Source organism: Canis aureus, chromosome 5 (genome assembly GCF_053574225.1).
Source record: "Canis aureus isolate CA01 chromosome 5, VMU_Caureus_v.1.0, whole genome shotgun sequence".
Lineage (NCBI taxonomy): Eukaryota > Metazoa > Chordata > Mammalia > Carnivora > Canidae > Canis > Canis aureus.
This window is the reverse complement of record NC_135615.1, coordinates 34,747,660-34,769,477: the sequence shown is the minus strand read 5'-3', so window position 1 is coordinate 34,769,477 and position 21,818 is coordinate 34,747,660. Positions and strand designations below refer to the sequence as shown.

The window sequence follows — 21,818 nt, the reverse complement described above, 5'->3', positions numbered from 1 at the left end:
GGCTACAATTAACAAGTGCTGATGAGAATGTGCAGCAGCAGGGGCTCCTATCCACGGCAAATGAGCATACAGAGGGCACTGTGACAGAGGTTAAGCCTATCATATGATCCATCTCTTCCATTCTTATGCATTTACCCAAGAGAAATGAAAACATGCATCTATACAAAGTCTTGCTTTATAAATGTTCTTTTATTAGTGATAGCTCTAAACTGGAAACACCCAAATATTCATCACCAAGTGAATGGGAAAACAAACCATGCCATGTGATGGAATGGAATACTGCTCAGAAATAAAAAGACACAACCTATGTGAATGAATCTCAAAATTAGTAAACCAAGTAAAAGAAGCCTGACAAAAAGAGCACATGTCATAAAAATCTATTTATATCAAATTCTAGAAAATGCAAACTAACCCAGAGTGACAGAAAGCCTATCAGTGGTTGCCCAGGGCAGGGAGAGGGCACAGGAAGCCTTTAGTGGTGACAGATATGTTCATGATCTCGATGGTGTTACAGGTATATATACATCTTACCAAATTTGGTAGAGAAATCAGTGCAGGAGTGGCAAACCAGCAACTCTATAACGGACTCAACACTGTGCTCCAAACCAAGGAAAATAAAACTTACAGAAAAGCTGGGATGCACGTCAAATATGTGAAGTTTACTGTACATCAATTATACTTCATTATTGCTCTATATCCCCAAAAAATTAAGCAGAGGAGCGTGCTAGGGTCTGAGGAGAAAACAGAAGGCACCAAACAGCAGTTCGGGAGCTCTCTGCACTGAGCCCTGTGGCAGCACTGTGGGACTGTGCCGAGCGAGGGCCAGCGGGAAGTCTGTGATCCCGAACCCAGCCACAGTGGATCCATTCAGGAACAGGCACACAGGAGGCAGAGAACTTGATGGAAAGAAGGTACTACTGGGAAGATGCTCTGGGTGACACAGGCAGAGGCGGGGGCGGGGGGGGGGGGGAGCGTGGGAGGCAGATCACAGCACAGGCATCCAACACTGAGGACTAGTAGCCACAGTGAAGGCAAGGTCTTCACAGGGCTGATCTTTTCAGGGGAAAAAGAACACTGACACACCTCTGTGGTGTGGAAGTCTGGTGTGCAGGACCAGACCACTGCAAGATCGGGTGTTACCACACCAGCTCCTGGTAAACGACAGCAGCAATGCAAGCGGAAGGTGGGCCTTCTCCAACACAAGTGTAGCTCTAGACAGTCACCTGAGAGATCAACACGCTCAACAGGCGTCTGGTCCACTCGATTCCTATTAGTCAGTGTAGGGGAGGATTTCTCCCACTCAAGCTGCCCCATCCCACTGTGAATGATCAGAGTGCAGCCTACCCCAGTCTGCTGGGACTTTAAAATGTGGCTGGTCTTTTATATAACAGTGGATCCAAAATCAGAGGGGAGCCATCATGTCCCATCACCCTCGGTATTTCTCCACTGGCCCACATCCTGGTCCCAAAGAGAACGACTCTCTTCCCCCTGCTCTTTTCTTCTGAAACAGCCTTAAATACTCCATAAAAGAACCAACCTCCTTGGAGTCTGACTCTCGATTTCAACACAAATGTTTCCTCTCTGACCTTTTACTGACACCTCACCCTACAGTTCATCTTCTCCTTCTCCTAATTAAACCAGACCCGCCTTTCAGGAACTGCTCAGATCTTATACACCCTGTGGCCCCTTCCTGACTAGAACTCTTCATCTCTGTATCCACTTAAGAGGGAATTTAAAGTAGAATCAAAGGAAGCAATGAAAGGCACAATGATTAGAGAAAGACTTAACAGGCTAAATTTTAAAAAGGAACATGAAAAAGCTCACACTCTACATAAAAATGAATTCATAAAATATCTTTACCAGTTTCACTATTTTCAGGCGGAGATTCATGTTCTGAGTGATCCAGAGCCAAAGTGCTCACAGCGGTTTGGTCTGACTCCTGCAAATCCGATAGTGCCACATTGTCATGACTTTTGTCACCATCGCCATTGGCATCCAATCCTGTAATTAGGAATTTTACCCCAAATTTTATGGTTAGAAGAATAATTTTCTCTTAAAACAAAACAAAACCTTACAGCTGCAGTTACTTCAATTTTTTAACTTGATTGTGAAAGATCCTCTGGCTCTTAAATACTGTAACAAATCACACGACACAAATTTTAATTTTGTTTTCAATTTTTTAAAAACTTATTTTCAACTCATAACCCCGAGATCAGAGTGGCATGTTCTACCAACTGAACCAGCAAGGTGACCCAATTAGCAATTTCTTACAGAGGGATTAAATGAGAACAAAGACAAAGCCTTGAGAGCAAAGGTGCTCCTCATCATACTCATGCTCATTACTCACCCTCCTGGCCGCAGTCTGTGCAAGGGCCTGAAGACTCCTCCCAGTCCGCACTCACACCGCCGTCTGCTGCACTACCCGCATCCAGATGCAGCACAGGGGTCCCCCACACTTTAGCATTAGGGTTTAACTCTGAAACCTTGGCAGTCGGTACCTAGGGGAAAATGGGACACAAACATTTGTCTCTGAATTCCAGTCAAACACAATTTTACTTATTAATTCATACGTGAAACGCATCTGTGCTAGAAAAAGGCCAGAACGGCAGAGTCTCTCTTATGTGTACACTGGGGATGAAACGTGGTGCAAAGTAACAAAAGTCGAGACACCAAGCTCGGCTTCACTCACCATCAGCCTCCTCAGTTCCTACTGAGTGGAGGGCTCTCCAGAAGTTGCAAATGAAAGGATGAGGGACCTGCCTTCACAGATATTCAGTAAACAACTGGGGATCCAACTGTCATCTCTATTCTAGACACAATTCAGACTTACAAACCTGAACAGAACGCAGATGAATACGTTCTTAAACAAAGCTCAAATACTCATACTATGAAGGATACAGAACACGCGAGCTGCTTGGAAGAACAGAGATCTTCTAATGGGTCTGCAAGACGGGTGCTCCGTGCTGCCTCCACTGTGAACCTGCTCATTTCCACGGACACTGGCCTCCTTTCTGTCCGGCTGCTGGGGCAATACTGGGACAGTGTTCATATGCTCACACCTTCATTTCCTGGTGCACCTAACAACCCCCTGAGTTTTCTTCTCTTGTTCACACATCTCAAGTGAACCCAAATCTAAAGAAAAATCAAGGGCAGCCCGGATGGCTCAGCAGTTTAGCGCCGCCTTCAGCCCAGGGTGTGATCCTGGAGACCCGGGATCGAGTCCCGCGTCGGGGTCCCTGCATGGAGCCTGCTTCTCCCTCTGCATGTGTCTCTGCCTCTCTCTCTCTCTTTCTGTCTCTCATGAATAAATAAATAAAATTTTTAAAAAATAAAAATAAAGAAAAATCAATGTATCTGGGGCAGCTACTCCCCAAACTCCAGTTCATTGTCAGTTCTGTCAGCAAACCTAGCCAAATAATACCCAGGTAATACAAGCCTTGATACCACTACGCAGGGATCAGAGCTTCCTGGGAGGGGGATGAGGGTCCCGGTCCCAGAGGCCCCCAGGGAGCGCCAGGCAGGAGCGAGCCCTGAACTGGAAGCAGCCTCCCAGCACCCCTGCATGAGCCCCAAGGGCAGATGCGACCCAATACTACCATGATGAGCCCTCGAGGAAATGTGTAGATTAACAATCTTTAGATGACAGAATAAATTCATTCTGGCTGTGGTGATTAAAGCTTTCGGTGAGAAACAAGACTATCTCCGACCATGACAGGAGAGGCCAATGTGGTTACACGACAGCATGCATTTTGCACCCCGAGGAGGTGAGAGAGCCCAACAGGCTTTCCCTTCTTCGAGGGTATCACACTCCAGAAGCACGGATTCTTCAGTCTCCCTTCTGATGGGACATCTAAACTTCCAGTTCGTTTTCAGTGCAGTGTGAGGACAGAACGATGAACAAAGCAGACACAACCCCTGCTCTCATGAGGAAAGAGCGCAACGCAGGAGACACTCCATATTTCACAGACATCATCACCCTCCTTCATCATTTACTCTGTTTTCCACCTGTGTTTTGTTGTTGTTCTTTGTTTTGTTTACCTCATGCCCCTCTCTCTTTCCTGGTCCAATGCTGATAGAAAGACCTTTTACTGGCTGGACTCTCCACCACACAACACACATGAAGTTTTCCCACGTTACTGTATTCAACCCACTAAGCTGGCCCTGACCTCCACTACACAACCACACCTCCTCTAAGTTCCTACCACCCACGAAGGGGTCCTTGCCACTGTCAGCACCTTCTGCAGCTAACTGCGCTGGAGCATTCCCAATACGTAACACGATTTTAGGCAGTTAAGCAGTATTCAAGTGTGTATCTCACATGCCACAACTGAATAGAAATCTATCCTTAGGTAATTTACTACTTAAGCAGTAAATATTCAAATCCAAATCAAGTATTTGGGATCTAACACAATTTCAAGCAGCTAACCAGTGTTGAAGTGAGACTCTTGAGTGACAAGGCATGAAAGAATGGAGACATATAATTAGGAGCTGCTGGCATGACAACTACGTCGAGTCTGCTAGGTGCCAGGCACATTCCATGGACTTTCCTGAGCTTAATCACAACAACCCTATGAAGCTTTCACAAATAAGAATACTGAGGCAGAGAGAGGTTAAGTAATGTGCCCACCAAGAGAGTAATTAGAAAACTGTTCTAACATCAGCAAAGACAAAACATTACCAAGAGTTCATGACCTCCATTTAATTCACATGAAAAATAACTTGTCTTCCTTGTATGTCTTTAAGGTGTGGGTCTTGTCCTGCAGTCATGTGGAACTCTAAGCAGCCATCAACATCTCAAGTTTCACCTGCTTGGCTACCTGTTTTATTTTTCCACTGAAAAGTCATGGCTGAGCAGTGGTTATTAAAACCAAAAGTGAGCTGACCTCAATAGCTGCATCCTGAAGCAATTTTATATAAATGACCCACACCACTCTTTCAAAGTACAGCATCCATAAATCCTGATGTTCTGAAGAAACTCTGCACCCCAACACCAGGCTCCATTAAAAAAAAGAAAAAAGAAAAAACCAACAACCTAACAATTCATAAATCTGTGTTTTCTGGACAAGAGAAAGAATGGTCCACTGACAGGTTACTGAGTAGGAATCAGAGGAGCTAGTATCAGAGAAGGGGACAAGGGAGCTGAGGAATATAAAGTAGGTGAGACGGCGGGGGAAGGAAACTTTCAAACTTTTTATTTCGTAATTGGTAATCACACCTTGCTTATGTACTTCAAGGCCTAATTTTCTAGAGTTTTTGCCTCCACCACTACTTAAGAAACAAAAGCTATTAACTTCAATGTAACTCTTTTTAGCAAAAATCCCAACTGTGGGAACAGAAAGGAGGTTAAATGTACATTTCCCTAAGTTACAGGGTTACATTTACACTTATGTTCATGTAATTGGGACTAACATTTGAACCACATCTATCTCCTTACTACCATCAGTCGTTTTTCTTGTCTACAAAAATCACTAATAATAGACTATCATCAGGGCTCCTGAGTGGCTCTGTCAGTGAAGCGTCTGCCTTTGGCTCGGGTCATGATCCCAGGGTCCTGGGACTGAGCCCGTATTGGACTCCCCTACTCAGCGGGGAGTCTGCTTCTCCCTCTCCCTCTGCCTGTGCCATACCCCTCTTCTCATGTGTATGAGCACACACACACACGCTCTCTCTCCTCTCAAAATTTTTAAAAATTAAAAAATTATAAAAAAGAAAAGAAATAACAAATGTTGGCGAGGACGTGGAGAAAGGGGCACTCTCTTATACTGTTGGTGGGAATGCAAACTGGTACAGCCACTCTGGCAAAGAGTATGGGGGTTCCTCAAAAAACTGAAAATAGAAACTCCTATGATCCAGCAATCCCACTTCTGGATATTTACCGAAAGAAAGCAAAAATACTAACTTGAAAAAAGTGTCTGTACCCCATGTTCAATGCAGCATTATTTACATTTATAATAGCCAAGATAGGGAAACAACCTAAGTGTCCACTGAAAGATGAATGAATAAAGAAGACGTGGTATATATATGTACAATGGAATATTACTTAGCCATAAAAAAGAATGAAATCTTGCCATTTGCAATGATGCAGAGGGAACTAGAGGGTATTTTGTAAGAGAAATAATCAGACAAATACCATATGATCTCACTTCTATGTGGATTCTAAAAACAAATAAACCAAGCTCATAGACAAAATCAGTAGTTGCCAGAGGTGGGAGCAAGAGCTGGGAAAATGGGTGAACTGTTTTTTTGCTTCTAGTTTAAATGAACAGAATTTAAAAATACATAAACTACTGGTTGAGTCAATGAGATTCTGCTGTTAGAAGTATGCCTTTCAATTATACAGTGAAAAGGACTACTTTCAGAGCAAGACTAACTTCATGTTTGTTGAGCGTTGGTGTTTATCACAGACTAGCTAGAAAGATGCTCAAATTAGCTGCCCACTGCAGCAGCATCTGTGAAGCTTCTTTCAAATGAGCAGGGCCGGAGCACCATGGTTGGAAAGCTCTGCAGGTGCTTGGACTGCCAGGAGGCAGACTTCAGAGCCAGGTAAAAGCGGCAAACTTGTAGCAGAAAGCACAGATTCTGAGTTTTCTATCTATACTGTCCACATGTGGACTTTTGAGAAGTGACTTTAAAATTCAATGGACAAATGCCTGTTCTGTTCCAACAAGGGGGTCATTAGGAAGGACACGGTCCGGGCAGGGCAGCCTTCGAGAGTGCACACAGAAGAGGCCTGCACCAAGCTGCGTCTGAGGGCCGGCAGTGCTGGGTGCAGTGCTAACCAGAGCTGGCACACCAGCTCTGGCCTAAACATACCAAACAGCAAACGGAGTCACGGTCTCCAGCTTGGAAACGGTTAAGCTAATGCTGTGACTCACAGCCTCACGTAAACATTCAAATGACTGCCCATTACTTAGAATAAAACTTCATGGCAGTTAAAAGCAATCAGAGTGAAACACCCGCCTTTCACAGCACAGTAATAAAGACTGATAAATCATACTTACTAACTGTCCACCTCTATTTTGCCATCCCCAAATAACAGCATCCTCAGCCACCAGGAACTGATATGGGGGCGTCTCCATCCAGTACAAGGCGACTTCTAGGTCTGGTGGCCTCCTGTGCAGACACTCATTAGGTACCTGTTCCTCTTCGAGGGCTTCTCTGCCACCCGTCTGTGCCCAAGGACAGACCTCCTGGTACCCACTGCAGCCCTCGGCCAGTCCTTCAGAAAACGGCTGACTCACAAACCCTCCCAGTGGGTAACAGGCAAGTTCATTCACAAACTGGGAGTACAATTCCTCTGGGAAGCTCTGCCAATCCCCTCTTGCAGGGCTTTCAGGAATATTTACAGCATCTTCTGTGAGTGGTAAGACGTGGTCCCCGCAGGGTGGTACCGCGATCTCTGCAGCCTCACCTGGGATGACAGGAATGACCTGCAGGCCCTCGTGACAAGGGGCTGTATATCTGTCCGCTGGGGCAGCCTCAACACTGGCCACACACGAACAGCCCTCAAGAGTCTCACCTAATTCCAATTCCCTGAGAGTCACCCGTGGACTTTCCATGGAATCCACAGCACCATGTACCGCAGGTCCATTAAGCACGGGCACGGCACGTCTCTGGCTGACACGGTGTGCGTGTGTGCTCATCCCACACACATCGATGTTGTCTCTGTCCCCTCCCTTACCTGCTGGTGCTGGCTGGCTCGCCCCCGACGTGCCACCGTCTAAGGCATCAGAACTTTGCTCAGCTGACCCTGAGGAAAGCGGCCCCAGCCCTGCATTTTCATCGCTGTTAAGAGAGTCCTTCTCTTGTACCTGTGACCTCCACTCACCTGAACCTGAACTCTGGTTTGGAGGTGGGGCAAGATCCACATCCTCGTGTCCATCATCCTTCACTGGGCGGGGCTCATGGTTCTCCTCCGTGGGACGGCTTCTGCAGCCGGGCTGCTCTGCCCTCTCGGGCCTCCTGCGCATCCGTACAGCCAGACTGGGCACTGCCCCACATGGTGCCGTATTGGTTTCCCGCTTGACGGGGGTTTCAGAGTCTGACTTCACGCTTCCTCCGTCCTTCTTCTTGGTCTCTCTGGGACTGCCTTTCAGTGACTCTTTTCCAGCACTTTCTAAGCTTCGCCGGTCACTCTCTATACTCTTCACAGACATTCCATCTTCTGGGTTAAAACTCAGGCTAGTTTCACTTTCTTCTTCAGCGAAGGTGAAAGCAAATGCAGAGGAGATGAAGTTACTCTTAGGACACTGGGAGCCATCAAGAGTCTTGTCATCCGGGAGCACCTCCTGTGAGCTTCTGAGTTCCGGGGCGCCCTTTCTTTGGCACGCTCCCTCCGAGTGTGTCTTGCACGGTGTACCAATCAAATCACAGATGTGTGCGTGGGCCATGCCGGCCCCGCCGTCTGCACACAGGTCTACCTGATGTGAAGATCTCCATTCAGAAGCCCTCTGTCCATGACTCTCTTCCTCAAAAATGCTCATTTTCTCCTTATCTTGATAAGATGAACCATCTTTGTTCGCAGGCTGGATGCCTCCGGGTTTCGGGCTGCAGCCGCCCTGCTGCTGCCCCTCGCCCATCGCGGGCCCCAGGAGGTGCTCCGGTCCAGGATCACCAGGTCTCTTAGGGGCTGCTTCTTGGCAACCGGTGTGAATGGGGAGACGCTCGCTGCCAAAGCTCAGGGAAGCGACACGGCTTTCTGGACTTAAATGAATCCCTTCTAGAGCCTGGGGAAGGAGTCTACTTTCTGGTCTGCTACCATGGCAGCTCAGGGGCCGGACAGAATTATCCTCGCCTTCCTTCTCCGAGCTCACACTCCGGCCTACACTGGCTGCCACAGCCCCGGGCTCGCCGCGTCTCTCAACTTCTGAAAGGACGGTAAGTAAATGGACATGTGCGCCAGCCATCAGACTTACCTGGCCCGCACGACAGCTCTCACACTCCTCGGGGGCGCCCTGCGCACGGTCTGCGCTACCACCCCTCTTGGGGAGTACGCCCACGTCACATAACGCACCGCTTTCAGTGTGATCCTTAGAGAACCCGGCGTAAGTGTGTGCCCTTAAAGACATAGTCATTAGTTCAAAACCCGGCGTAGCGTTTGGCGTAGTGTTTTCCTTAAACACTGCCGTCACTTTGCTTGCCCTGGGCACGCCCCATGGGGACAGCTCTTCCCGCCGAGCGTCTAATTGTCCCAGCCCCTGTGCGGCCCTCAAGGGCGGCCAGGCCCCTCTGCGAACTGCCTCAGAGGTGACAGCTGACCAACTGTCTTCTACTGCAGCTGCTTCACACTCGGGGGCACCCAGCTCATCAGCTACGTCCAGGCAGTCAGGGTCTATGACACAAATACTGTACAACTCGCGCGCTCTCTCATGCCTCCGAGCTTCGTGATCCACACACACAGGGTTTTCGGCCTTCGCCCCCCTCCCAGGTGTACCCGAGGAGCTCACATCGCTGCTCATCTCCACATCCACCGCTACAGACCTAGCCCCGGTGGCCGGGGGCTGGCCGAGGTGGCTCGGCACAAGGGCTGCTTCCCGCACATCCCGGCCACGAGGCCCCAGAACACAGGAGAGAGACGCGTCACGTCTGGAATGACCATCTTCCGAGAGACCCGGCTTACAGACGGAGCTCACACAGTGCGTGACCGAGACGCTGTCACAACCCCGGGCAAGAGCAACGCCTTCGGAATTCTCCGCGCTCTCCTGTAAACGCTCACACCTCATTAGGAATGGGCATGCTGGAGAGGAGACCGAGTGCGACGAATGCCTCAGCCCCCGACCCTGCTGGCACCCTGGCCCCATGAAAGCTGTCGTCCACAGATGAGCTCCGGCAGCTGCCCTGCTGCCTCCATGTCTGACACCGTGAAGCTCCTCACCTTCAAGGGCATCAAGTAATGAAGACAAAGCTTTACTTATCTTGTTCTCCGGCTCCGGCTGCTCCGTAGATTGCTGCAACAGACCAGCTTTTTCACTGTCACAGTCACTACTTAATTCTTTGCTGAAGCAACAACCCATGTTCCAAAGTTCAAAAACTCACAGAACCATGCCTGGCGTTCTCGGAGTCTCCACAAGTGCAGCTCACGCTAACTTGTTAGGATTTCTGACGAGCAGCCGACACCCAGATACCAAAAATAACCCCTTGCATGCAGTCACATGTCCCTGCCACTCAACCCAAAATCCAAACTACGATGACAGGCCCTGCCAAACAGCCATCCTTCTCCACGCACTAAAAACCAAACGGCACGTGGAATCCAAAGACTCATAAGAACAATAAATAATTTTTATGTGATTTTTCCTACTCTCATAAACTCAATTTTAAAAATCCCTACAATTGTTATCCCAACCAGAACAAGATATTTCAGACTCTTGCTTCTTCCAGTGTTTCAGCATTCTCTAAATAACCTACCACGGATGCGGGCAATCAAAGAAGTGAGCGTGTAGATTTCCCAAGGAGAAACAATTAACATGCTCTTCAGAATGTACAGGCAGGGCTGCCTGGGTGGCTCACGTCATGATACCGGGGGTCCTGGGGTGGAGCCCCGCACGTGGGGGCAGGGGAGGGGGTAAGCAGGGAGACTGCTTCTCCCTTTGCCACTCACTCCCCTTGCTTGCACTATCAAATAATCTTAAAAAAAAAAAAAAAAAAAAAGGCAAAAACAAAACCTAGAATACATAGGCAGTCATAGTTGTAACTCATTTTCTGCCCCGAAAAGGAAGTCTGCGGGTGTACAGAAATCATTGCGAGGCATGAAGTTGGAATGGTGTTCATTAGGGATGCACACTGGAATGTTTATGGTGAATGGCCCATCATCTGGGATTTGCTCTAAAACACCAGGCAAGTAAGGAAGTAAATACATACGTATCATTTTTCTAAATGTGTGTGTGTAGAGGGAAGGAAGAGATAAAATAAAAGTAGCAAAATTGGGGGGGAGGGGGAACTCTGAGTTCACAGGGGGCATGCAGGGTTTTACTTTATGTTCTAACCTGCACAGATGTCTAAAAATTCTCATTAAGGGATGTCTGGGTGGCTCAGATGTTTAGCGCCTGCCTTCGGCCCAGGGTGTGATCTTGGAGTCCCGGGATCAAGTCCCACATCGTGCTCCCTGCATGGAGGCTGCTTCTCCCTCTGCCTATGTCTCTCATGAAAAAATAAAATCTTAAAAATAAATAATTAAAATTCTCACTAAGACAAAGGAAAGAGCAAGAGAAAAAGAGAAAAGAAGAAAATCGACACCCACCAGGCCAGTAACAGGAAGTATCTCGAAAGCTCCCAAGTCCTTCTTGGTCCAGGTTACCTGTTCAGGTGTGAGGCTCAGCTTGTGTGCACTAAGTGAATAAGTTTTGGCAGATCATCTCACCTCTGTGTGTCTTTCCTCATTTGTGAAATGGGGCCAACAGTAGCACCTACTTTTAAGAGTCGTCATGAAAACACTGAGTAAAATACTCAGAACAGAACCTTAACACCACTGTGGCCCTCGCACTCTGGTCCCGGCCCACCTTTAGAATCACCTCTTACTCTGTGATGCCATCCTCCTTACCTTCTCTATTTCATCCAAAGGACCCAACCAAACAACCAGAGCACAGCCTGTATTTGCTCAAACCATCTGTCAGGTCTCCTAGCTGTGCTTTCCCACTCTTACCGTCCTTTGTAAGGCCATCCCTCCCAACTGTGCAAAACCACTGTCTCCCAGCACCACACGCTGGTCACTCTACATCTCTTAGAAAAGCATTCTAACAGCAAGTCTTAGTTTCTGTACCATCAGCTACCTCAAACTGGGGTCTGTGGTGCCTTGGGAATCTGCAGGTACCCTAAAAGATTAAAAGATGCAAACACAGGGACGCATGGGTGGCTCAGTCAGTAAAGCATCCAACTTTTGATTTCAGTTCAGATCATGATCTCAAGATCCTCTGTTGGGCTCTATGTTCAGGACACAGTCAGCTTCTCCTTATTCCTCTGCTCCTCCCCATGCTCGTGGACACTCTCTCTCAAATAAATTTAATTGAAAAAGATGCAAACACAAAATCTTAAACATTTGCCAATGTTTGTATATAGCTTTAGGAGCACGGTAGCACCACGTGACAATACTTAAATTGACCTGCTCCGAGAAAAAAAGTTTGATTTAAAATGCCCCAAATTTGGGCAGCCTGGGTGGCTCAGCAGTTTAGCACCACCTCTGGCCCAGGGCCTGATCCTGGAGACCCAGGATCGAGTCCCGCATCGGGCTCCCTGCATGAAGCCTGCTTCTCCCTCTGCCTGTGTCTCTACTGCTCTGTGTGTCTCACATGAATAAATAAAATCTTTAAAAAAACAAAAAAATAAAATAAATAAAATGCCCCAAATTCAATCCTGCCTAGTGAGGACTAAGTGACACCACATAAGCCAGAGAAACAAACAGGCAAAAGTTGTGGGAGAGTTGTTCATGTGGTGTTCAGGAGCTCAGGCTGTGGAAAACTCAAAGAAACCCTAGGTAACTAGTACCACGAGTACCTGGTGATGTAGCTTTAGTTCTAGCAAAACATCACTTGCTAGTCTAAATGAATGTCATTAATCTGCATTTTATTGGTTTGGGCAATGAAGTTTTATGTCTGTGTAAAATTACATGCATTAAAAGTTTATCAGTAGTTCTCTATTATTAGAAAAACAACTTAATAACAACCTAGAAGAAGTTCCCATGTAAAAGGTTACAAAACATCAGGCAAAATGGTGAACTAAGAAGCTCTAAGCTTCCATCCCCTATAGAAACATCAAGAAAACAACCAAAAGTTTCTTTTTTTTTTTTTAAAGATTTTATTTATTTATTCATGAGAGACAGAGAGAGAGAGAGAGAGAGAGAGGGGCAGAGACACTGGCAGAGGGAGAAGCAGACTCCAAGCAGGGAGCCCAATGTGGGATTCGATCTCGGGACCCCGGGGTCACGCCCCAGGCCGAAGGCAGGTGCTAACCCACTGAGCCACCCAGGGGTTCCCATAACCAAAAGCTTCTAAACCAATTCTGCAGTACTCTGAAAAACCATCACAGGTTTATTAATAGCAACTACGCAAACCAAGGAAAAGCTCTCCTCCATATGTGGGCATTTCTGTGGCATGGTGTGGTCTTGGTCTCCCCTCCTGGAAGTCTGCAAACCTGATCTACATGGGCATGTGTCCATCTGTGCTATCTTAGCTGGAGGCTTCCTGAAGGACTAACTCACTTGGTCTCACATAACTCCGAACACAAATGGGGAAAGTAGCAGACAATGCTCACAAAAGCTATACGGTGGCTCCCAACCGACACCCACCTAGGGTAGCAGGTTACTGGTGGAGACACAAAAGAACCATCTGAAGCCCATAAAGGCTTGAGTGAAACTCTCTGGGAAGTCAGGGCAGTCATAAGCAGCCATGTGTGTGGGAAATTCTGAAAGCAACGTCCCAGCGAGACAGATGCTCACAACAGTCCTGCAAAGAGCTCAGGCTTTCACCTTGGGTTGATTCCCTAGTCTCTAAAAGCAAGTGGAGCTAATTAATAAGGGGCTGTCTCAAAACAAAGCCAGTCTATGAAGACTGGGAAGGTTATTGTATTCTCTTTCCTCCTTTCTTCATGGAAGAGGGGTCTGGTCTGGCCGTTTCAGTTCATGACATTTAACAGAGACCTCTGTCAAAATTTTAGCTGAACACAAGCTAAAGGAGCAGACTCCTCAGTGAACACATATAACAAGGAACAGCCTTTACAAAAATAATCTGGAAAAGTCTTGAAACAATACATTATACACATTATAAACAAAACCAAATACCCAGTTCTCAGTAACAACAACAAATCACAAAGCATACAAAGCTCACTCATTCAGAGGAACAAAATTCACTATCCCTGAGAAAGCTCAGACATTGGACTTATTCCAAAGACTTTAAAACATTCTTAAATATGCTCAAAAGCGAAACAAAGACATGGATAAGGAACTAAAAATAATCAGTAAAATGATATGTGGACAAAATGAGAATACCAACACAAAGATGGGTATTTATAAAGAGAACCAAACAGGGTGACTGGGTAGCTTAGGCAGTTAAGGTTCTTGCCTTCGGCTCAGGTTGTGATCCCGGGGTCCTGGGACTGAGGCCTGTGTCGGGATCCCTGCTTAGCAGGGGTTCTGCTTCTCCGTCTGCCCCTCTCCCCAATCATGTGTCTCTCGATCACTCTCAAATAAATATATCAAATATTTAAAAAGAGAGAGAACCAAACAAATATTCTCAGGTTCACCAGTACAGTTACTGAACTGAAAAATTCACTAGTGGGGTTGGCTTGTAGTAGACTTGGCTAGGCAGAAGAATCAGCAAATTTATACAGGAGACAAATTAAATTATCTAAAGCAGTTAAAGAAAAAAAAAAAACAAGACAAAAGTGAGTGGAGCCTACTGGACTTCTGGAACATCATCTATGTCCCCTATGGACCAACACTCATATCATGTGAGTCCCAGCAAGAGAGGAAAGGCAAGGGAGCATATCTGTAGAAACAGTGTCCAAAAACTCCCCAATTTTGATGATATTTCATGGATTTACAAATCCACAACCTCAACAAACTTAAAGTAGGATAAACACAGAGACGCACACCAAAACACATTACAATCAAACTGTCAAAAAAAAACAATATTTTCATTTTGGTATTATTAAAGGACTCTGAACAATAAAAAGAAAAAAGAGAATCTTGAAAGCAACAAGGAAAAGCTACTTGTCAAGTACAAGAGGCCTTCGGTAAGAGTATCAGCCAGTTTGTCATCAGAAACCTCACAGGCTAAGAAGATGGGGGCTGAAACAACTGTCCACTAAAAACTCCTTATCCAGCAAACCTGTCCTTCAAAACTGAAAAAACTAAGACATTCTCAGATAAACAAATGGTGAATTTGTCTGTTAACACCAGGTCTGCCCTGGAAGAAAGGCTAAAGGAGTTCTTCAGGCTAAAATGAAAAAAACATGACCAGTAACTCAAAGCTGTACGAAGACATAAAGCTCTCTGTAAAGGAATACATGGACAATTACAAAAGCTGGTATTAGGGGATCCCTGGGTGGCTCAGTGGTTTAGCGCCTGCATTTGGCCCAGGGTGTGATCCTGGGGTCTCGGGATGGAGTCCCGCATCTGGCTCCTGGTATGAAGCCTGCTTCTCCCTCTGCCTGTGTCTCTGCGCCTCTCTCTCTATCATGAAATTAAAAAAAAAAAAAAAAAAAAAGCTGGTATTAATTTAATTTTGATTCACTGCTCTACTTTATTTCCTACAAGATTTAAATGGCAAATGCATAAAAATAATTATACATCTCTATCATTGGGCATACAGTAATAAAGATATAACTTGTGATACCAGTAACATAAAGTAGGGGGAGAATTTTACAGGAGTATAGTTTTCACATGCTACTTTAAGTAGGATCAATTTAAATTAGGCAGTTATAACTTTTGGATGTTATATGTAATTCCTATGGTAACCAGATAGATATAGATATGATATAAACATGACATATCACAAATATATGATATAAAGATAAGTTTTTAAGGACACCTGGGTGCCTCAGCAGTTGAGTGTCTGCCTTTGGCCCAAGGCGTGACCCCGGGGTCCTGGAATCGAGTCCCACATCAGGCTCCCTGCATGAAGCCTGCTTCTCCCTCTGCCTGTGTCTCTGCCTCTCTCTGTCTCTCATGAATAAATATATAAAATTAAAAAAAAAAACGGTAAGTTTTTAGAATGACTAAACTATCAATTATGCCATGGTAATATTTATGAAATTTTTCAATTTAAGTAAAGTATGCTGTGCAGAGAAGTTATCAAAGAAGTACATTACAAGCTTCCTGCCCTTATGGATCTTAAAACTTCTAAGAGAAAACAAAGACATTTGAAACACTTTTTAAAAATAACATAGAACGTAATTTCTTAAAATAAATTTTAATCAAATATGTAAGAAGTGAAACAGGTGATTAAAAAAGGATGAATCAATGAAGAGAAAAGTTAGAGCCAACAATGCAGGACATGAAATCTGTTAAAACAGGCAAAAAGTTATAAAGGAAAAAAAAGGATTAGAGTTGATTTTATTCCAAGTACTAACTCGGTCACTTTTCAATTATATACCCCTAATCCATATTTACAATAGTTTCAATAGTCTTTTCTATATAACAAATTTATAAAATAGTAAGTAATAAAACATCTGTTTACTTCAAACTTCAAACCTTTCAGGCTCCAACCTTTCCACTGAGGTCTAACTGGCCCCACTGGCCCACTTCATTGCTTGCTTGAATTTCTACCAGGTGGATTTCCCCTCCACAAATCTTTGCTTCTCCAGTTTTTTCCATCTCAAAATAAATGAAACCACCATCCCTCAAGGTGCTCAACTATCCCTGATTTATCTTTCCTTCATCCCAACCTACACATCCAATCCACAACTTGGTATGGTTAAACCCACCTTCAAAATAATTTTCAAATTATTCATTCCTAGGCTGATCCACCATCATAACTTCTAACCTTCATTCCTTGTTATTTGCTTTCTTTGCTCACTATAATCCATCATATATAAAAACATAATAAAGCCAAAATAATCTTTCTAAAATATAAGTCACACTATTCCCCACCTAAAATCCTCCAGCTTTATTCCAAAATAATTTCATCCACTCAGAGAAAATTCTAAGTTTTTGGTTTGGGGTATATTTCCTACTTGTTTCTTTTTTTAAATGAAGTAACAGATGCCAAAGAGGAAGTATCTCATCTTGAGTTTGAACTCTGAAGTCAGGTTGCCTGGGTTCAAATCATGGTTCTATCACTCTGCAGTTAAGTAATCTTGGGAAAATTACTTAAGCCTTTCTGGGTCTCAGCTTCCTCTAGCTAAAGATTAATTTTTTGATGCTCACTGATTGGCTAGGGTTATAAAGAGTTACTACACAGTAAGGTTTAGAGTGGGAGAGCTAGGGATCCCTGGGTGGCGCAGCGGTTTGGCGCCTGCCTTTGGCCCAGGGCGCGATCCTGGAGACCCGGGATCGAATCCCACATCGGGCTCCCGGTGCATGGAGCCTGCTTCTCCCTCTGCCTGTGTCTCTGTCTCTCTCTCTCTCTGTGACTATCATAAATAAAAAAAAAAAAAAATTAAAAAAAAAAAAAAAAAAGAGTGGGAGAGCTATATAATGAATATGATTAATATTACCACTGGATAAATGCAGAGCTGTTCCTGAATTATTCAGACATTTATTTTGGCATCACTATGGCAATTCTCCTTCTCACACCATATCCAGCTTGGGGGAAAGACTGAACCTTCGAGACTGCTTCCTGAATCAGCCTGCTAGACACGCTCACTCAGCCATCAAAACACCTGCAGCCGCTAAACCAACGACCACACCCACACACTCAGGCGCACCATAAATGATGCCAGCTAGAAAGATGTTCAGAGCAATGCCGTTTTTAAAGGCAAGAAAGAAATAAACAATATAAAAGCCCCCAAACCAAATGGCTGAAAAACAATGGCAGAGCAACACGAAGAAAATACCCTAATGGCAAGGACAAGGAGGCACACAGATGAAATCATGCTATGTAGGAAAAAATGAGGTCAACATATACATATATATACACATACATATACATATATATGCACATATACGCATATATATGTATGCATCTATACACATATACACATATATACGTATGTGTGTGTATATATATATTACAATAGCATAAAATGTGTGTATCCTTTTATTTTCTGTAAAGATGCTCATTTGTTGTAAATAAAGCTTTATTAAAGGACACACACTGTAAGCCCAGATGTCTCTCAGGGCATCTTCTAGCTCTAGTATTTAATGATCCTATGAAAACCTAAGTGTGCAACACCCACTGGTGTTTACCACTGTTAAACAGCATATCCACATTTTTAAAAAGAGTTTATTTATTTATTCATGAGAGACAGAGAGAGAGGGGCAGAGACACAGGCAGAGGGAGAAGGCTCCATGCAGCGAGCCTGACGTGGGACTCGATCCCGGGTCTCCAGGATCACACCCTGGGCTGCAGGCGGCGCTAAACCGCTGAGCCACTGGGGCTGCCCGCATATCCACATTTTACAAAAGCCTCATGTCAGAGATGGGATTGCCCAAGGGACACCAGGCATGTTGGGTATCAAGGCCAGAACAAGAACTTGCCACATCAGGTCTATTATAGGACACTAACTCTTAAAAATGACAAAGAAAGCATGTGTGTAAGCAGTACTAGGTGCAATTTATTTCTGTACAGAAATAAAATACTGAATTCTGGATCAAGTGTTTCAATTCTTTCTAGTTAGGTCTTATCTCAATACTTGCAAATAAAGTAATAAAACAGGCAAAAAAAATGCCAAAGAATCAAAAATTCAGTTTCTAGCCTTGTTTTAAAGAGATGTCTGAATATTATGTTGGACTGCAAATCAACCATAGGGAAGAAGAAAATTGGTCCTTAAAAAAAATTTTTTTTTAATGATTTCTGTATAATTTTCCTCTTAGATTACTACAGGTCTTATATTTGGATCTTAAACTGCTTAAAATATTACAAAATTCATTTAAAAATCAATGTAAAATGCAGTATACCAAAAAGCCCTACATATATTATAATAATAATAACAATATTTTGGAGGGGATCTTTCTACCAAGAAAATTCTACCTTATTTAAAAAATTCTACTATATTAAAAGTAGATCAGCAATCCAATCCCTGGTTCAATTTCTACATGAACTACTTACAATTTGGGCAAAGTTTTCTATAATTTTATAAGATGACTTTAAAAGTTTTTCTTTTATTTTCTAAATCGTGCCAGGTCTATAATCACTTAGAAGGCTGCCAAACTAAGTTTGGAGTGGCTCCAAACACACCCAACATGAGCGTGTACACATAAGGTAAAGAAAGAGTTCAAAACCAATGGATCTCCATTTGTTTATTTTCACTAACCACAGCTAACTATGTTAAACCAATTTTCTTAGTAAAAGGTTAGTATAACCTGTGTACTTTAAAGAATATAGGCTTTCAAGATGTAGAGCTAATCATATACATTCTACAGATTATCAGTGAACTATTACAAACACTGTGATGAGTATCTGACATTCAATGAACGCATGGTACACAACGTCTGCAGAACTATACAAGCACAACTATATACACAGCACACGTAGAGAAGTCAGAGGAGGACATACAGTACTGAACACTTAGAACCCATGTGGGTCTCCCCCAACCCCCACCCCTTTGTTGGGAAACATCAACAATTTTCTAATTTTGTTACAATAAATATTTGTTCCTGAGGCAGTATTTGTGAGCCTCAACTGAACTAAATTACCTGACTCAAAGCTGGGATGGAGCTTGTCTGAGAAGTGGTTTGAGATATGGGACCATTCATCTGTAAAATTGAAAACATCAAACGCACCCTCATTACAATGTAAGCAGTATTTTCAAGCTACAGTAATTTAGCAAAAACAAAACCTATTGAGAAAAAACATTTTTACATAACAAAGAAATTCAGTGAGATATGCAGAAAGATATAGGAGCTTTGAAACTTAAAATATTTTAAAATTCTGACTGACCACCATAGGCAAAATTCCTTGTAATTTCCATGGGGAAAATTAAGAAAAATCTGCTTTGCTTGACAGGATAAAATCTTAAAAGCAGTCAAAATAAAAATTTATATTACAATATTAATCAATTCTTTTAAATACATACCATTAGAACATGTGTAATGTTATTACAGTATTTATAAATCACTGTCATTTTTCTAGAGGGTTTAAACTCCCAAGAGTTTTAAGCATTTGTTTTGTCTCACCTTGTCCTGATAGCTTCCTCTACTACTAAGCTATCCATAAACTTACTCAGACTAGAACACCTGTATTTAGGTTTAAGATATGCCAGAGTTACTACTCTGATGGTACTTATAAAATCCAACATAACATCTGTGATCAGAAGAAGAGCAGAGTGAGGCCCCAGACCAGCTCTGGCCTCGCCCCCTACTCACCAGATGAGCGCTGTCTTTCCCTTCCTGGACTCGCTGGCCCTGCGGTTCAGCCACGACCTTAGTGTCCTGATCAGAAGTCATGAGCTGTTTACTCTGTGGCCGCACTGGGAGAAGCTGAATGGCAACTGTAGGGTGCTGTAAAACAACAAAACAACCCATCAGTAGCTTATAGTACAGAATACAACAGATTCTTCAAATTAATACTAGGAGGTCTTCAAATCTTCAAGTTTTCCAGGACATTTGTTGCTCCTCCGGAATCTAAGTAGTTTATTTACTTACTTACTTATTTTTAATTGAGGCTCCAGGCCCAGCATGGAGCCCAACACAGGGCTTGAACTCATAGCCCTGAGATCAAGAGCCCAGCTGAGATCAAGAGCTAGCTGCCCAAACGACCGAGCTGCCCAGGCATCCCTGCAGTCTAAGTAGTTTAAAGAAATCTGCCCATAATTTACACCTTTATATTAACCCAAGAATATCGTAAGACTAGAAATTGTGTGCTAAAACATACAAACCCACTCATGGCCAGAAAACCATCTTTTTAAACAGAAAGTAACAAAACTAATAGAACTCCAATTTGTATTTTATGAATCCCAAATTTACATATATCATTTTGACTGTCGTTCCAGGACAACAGTTGTCAAGAGAAATAAATAGTAATTAGTTAAAAAGGAGTCCCTTCAAAATCCTGACCCACACAAACCAAAAACCACTTGAAGACAGTAGGAGTGGTGCTGCAAAGCAGGCTTTCCAAAGTACTGGCTCAGCTCAACAGTCAGGAAACTAAATTTCAAACAAGATAGCTCATTTGATTTTCCCAAACAGAGTAGTAATTCTGGTTCACAAGAGACTGAATACTCATGATTTTGTACCATCAGCATGAGAACCAGGGTTCCCAGATACCCAGGGCCAACTCTGGTGTACCCTCTTTCTGCAGCAAGCCACACCACCCCACACCACCACCAGGACTGGATTTAATCCAGGTACCTTTCAGGCTCTTCTGAAAACAGAGCATCCTCTTGCCAGATATGGAGATTTAAAAGCTAGCTATTTCTGTCTCATGAGGTAACCATGCAGGTGTTTAGTTTTTATAATGGTGCTCCCTACATTCAATAACCTGCTTATAATAAATTCCCAAAACCCTTGTAATGAAATAATCTGATGGTCAAAAGCAATCTCATCGAACGGTCCACTATATCATCAGCCACAAAAGCACAAGATCACTTCTGTGCTATTAGACAGGTTTGGCAATATAAACTGCTTAAAAAGAAAAAACACTTGAAACCAATCAGTTTCACAGAGGTCAACGTCTTCCAAAATACAGAATGAATGATAGGTGTTAAACTGTAAGAGTTTGCAATATGTGAAACTATCATAGAGGCAAACATTGACTCTCCCCAAATACCAAATCCAGGAAATGAAGTCGTGGGATGGTAACCAAACCGACAAGTCACAAAAGGGCTTACAGTTTTACCACTATGCACTTCTAGATTTGTTAAGATTCTCAAAGAAAAAAATGTTTGGTTAAAAACTAGGTAAGATAGCCAAAATGGGGAAAAATTCAACTACGAATTTCTTTTATTACAACTACTACGTGTATTTTTTCAGTCAGAGATTCTGTGCCTCCTGAGAGAACGAGCAGCAATGCCAGGAAGTTGTCTTTCAAAACAAACAAATAATATCCACACACCTGGGGGACGCCCGGGTGGCTCAGGGGTTGAGCATCTGCCTTTGGCTCAGGGCGTGACCCCGGGGCCCTGGGATCGAGTCCTGCACTGGCCTCTCCACAGGGAGCCTGCTTCTCCCTCTGCCTGTGTCTCTCATGAATAAAAAAAAAAAAAAAAAAAATATCCACACACCCAGGATG

General features: G+C 43.8%; 1 protein-coding gene across 4 annotated transcripts in view; it reads right to left on the bottom strand.

Annotated features, from left to right (window-relative positions):
• LARP4B (La ribonucleoprotein 4B) overlaps positions 1 to 21,818 on the bottom strand; it is a 94,459-nt gene that overhangs the window by 46,772 nt on the left and 25,869 nt on the right. For 3 of the 4 annotated variants that reach the window (XM_077897373.1, XM_077897371.1, XM_077897372.1), the window contains exons 2-5: positions 19,955 to 20,089; positions 19,286 to 19,345; positions 2,348 to 2,498; positions 1,861 to 2,001 (exon numbers count right to left, since the gene is read on the bottom strand). In XM_077897373.1, coding sequence (XP_077753499.1) covers positions 1,861 to 2,001; positions 2,348 to 2,498; positions 19,286 to 19,345; positions 19,955 to 20,035 — 433 coding nt within the window. In that variant the 5' untranslated portion in view covers positions 20,036 to 20,089. Of the gene's footprint in view, positions 1 to 1,860; positions 2,002 to 2,347; positions 2,499 to 7,001; positions 8,595 to 19,285; positions 19,346 to 19,954; positions 20,090 to 21,818 lie in introns of those variants that run through there. The other variant, XM_077897370.1, reaches the window with a different exon arrangement.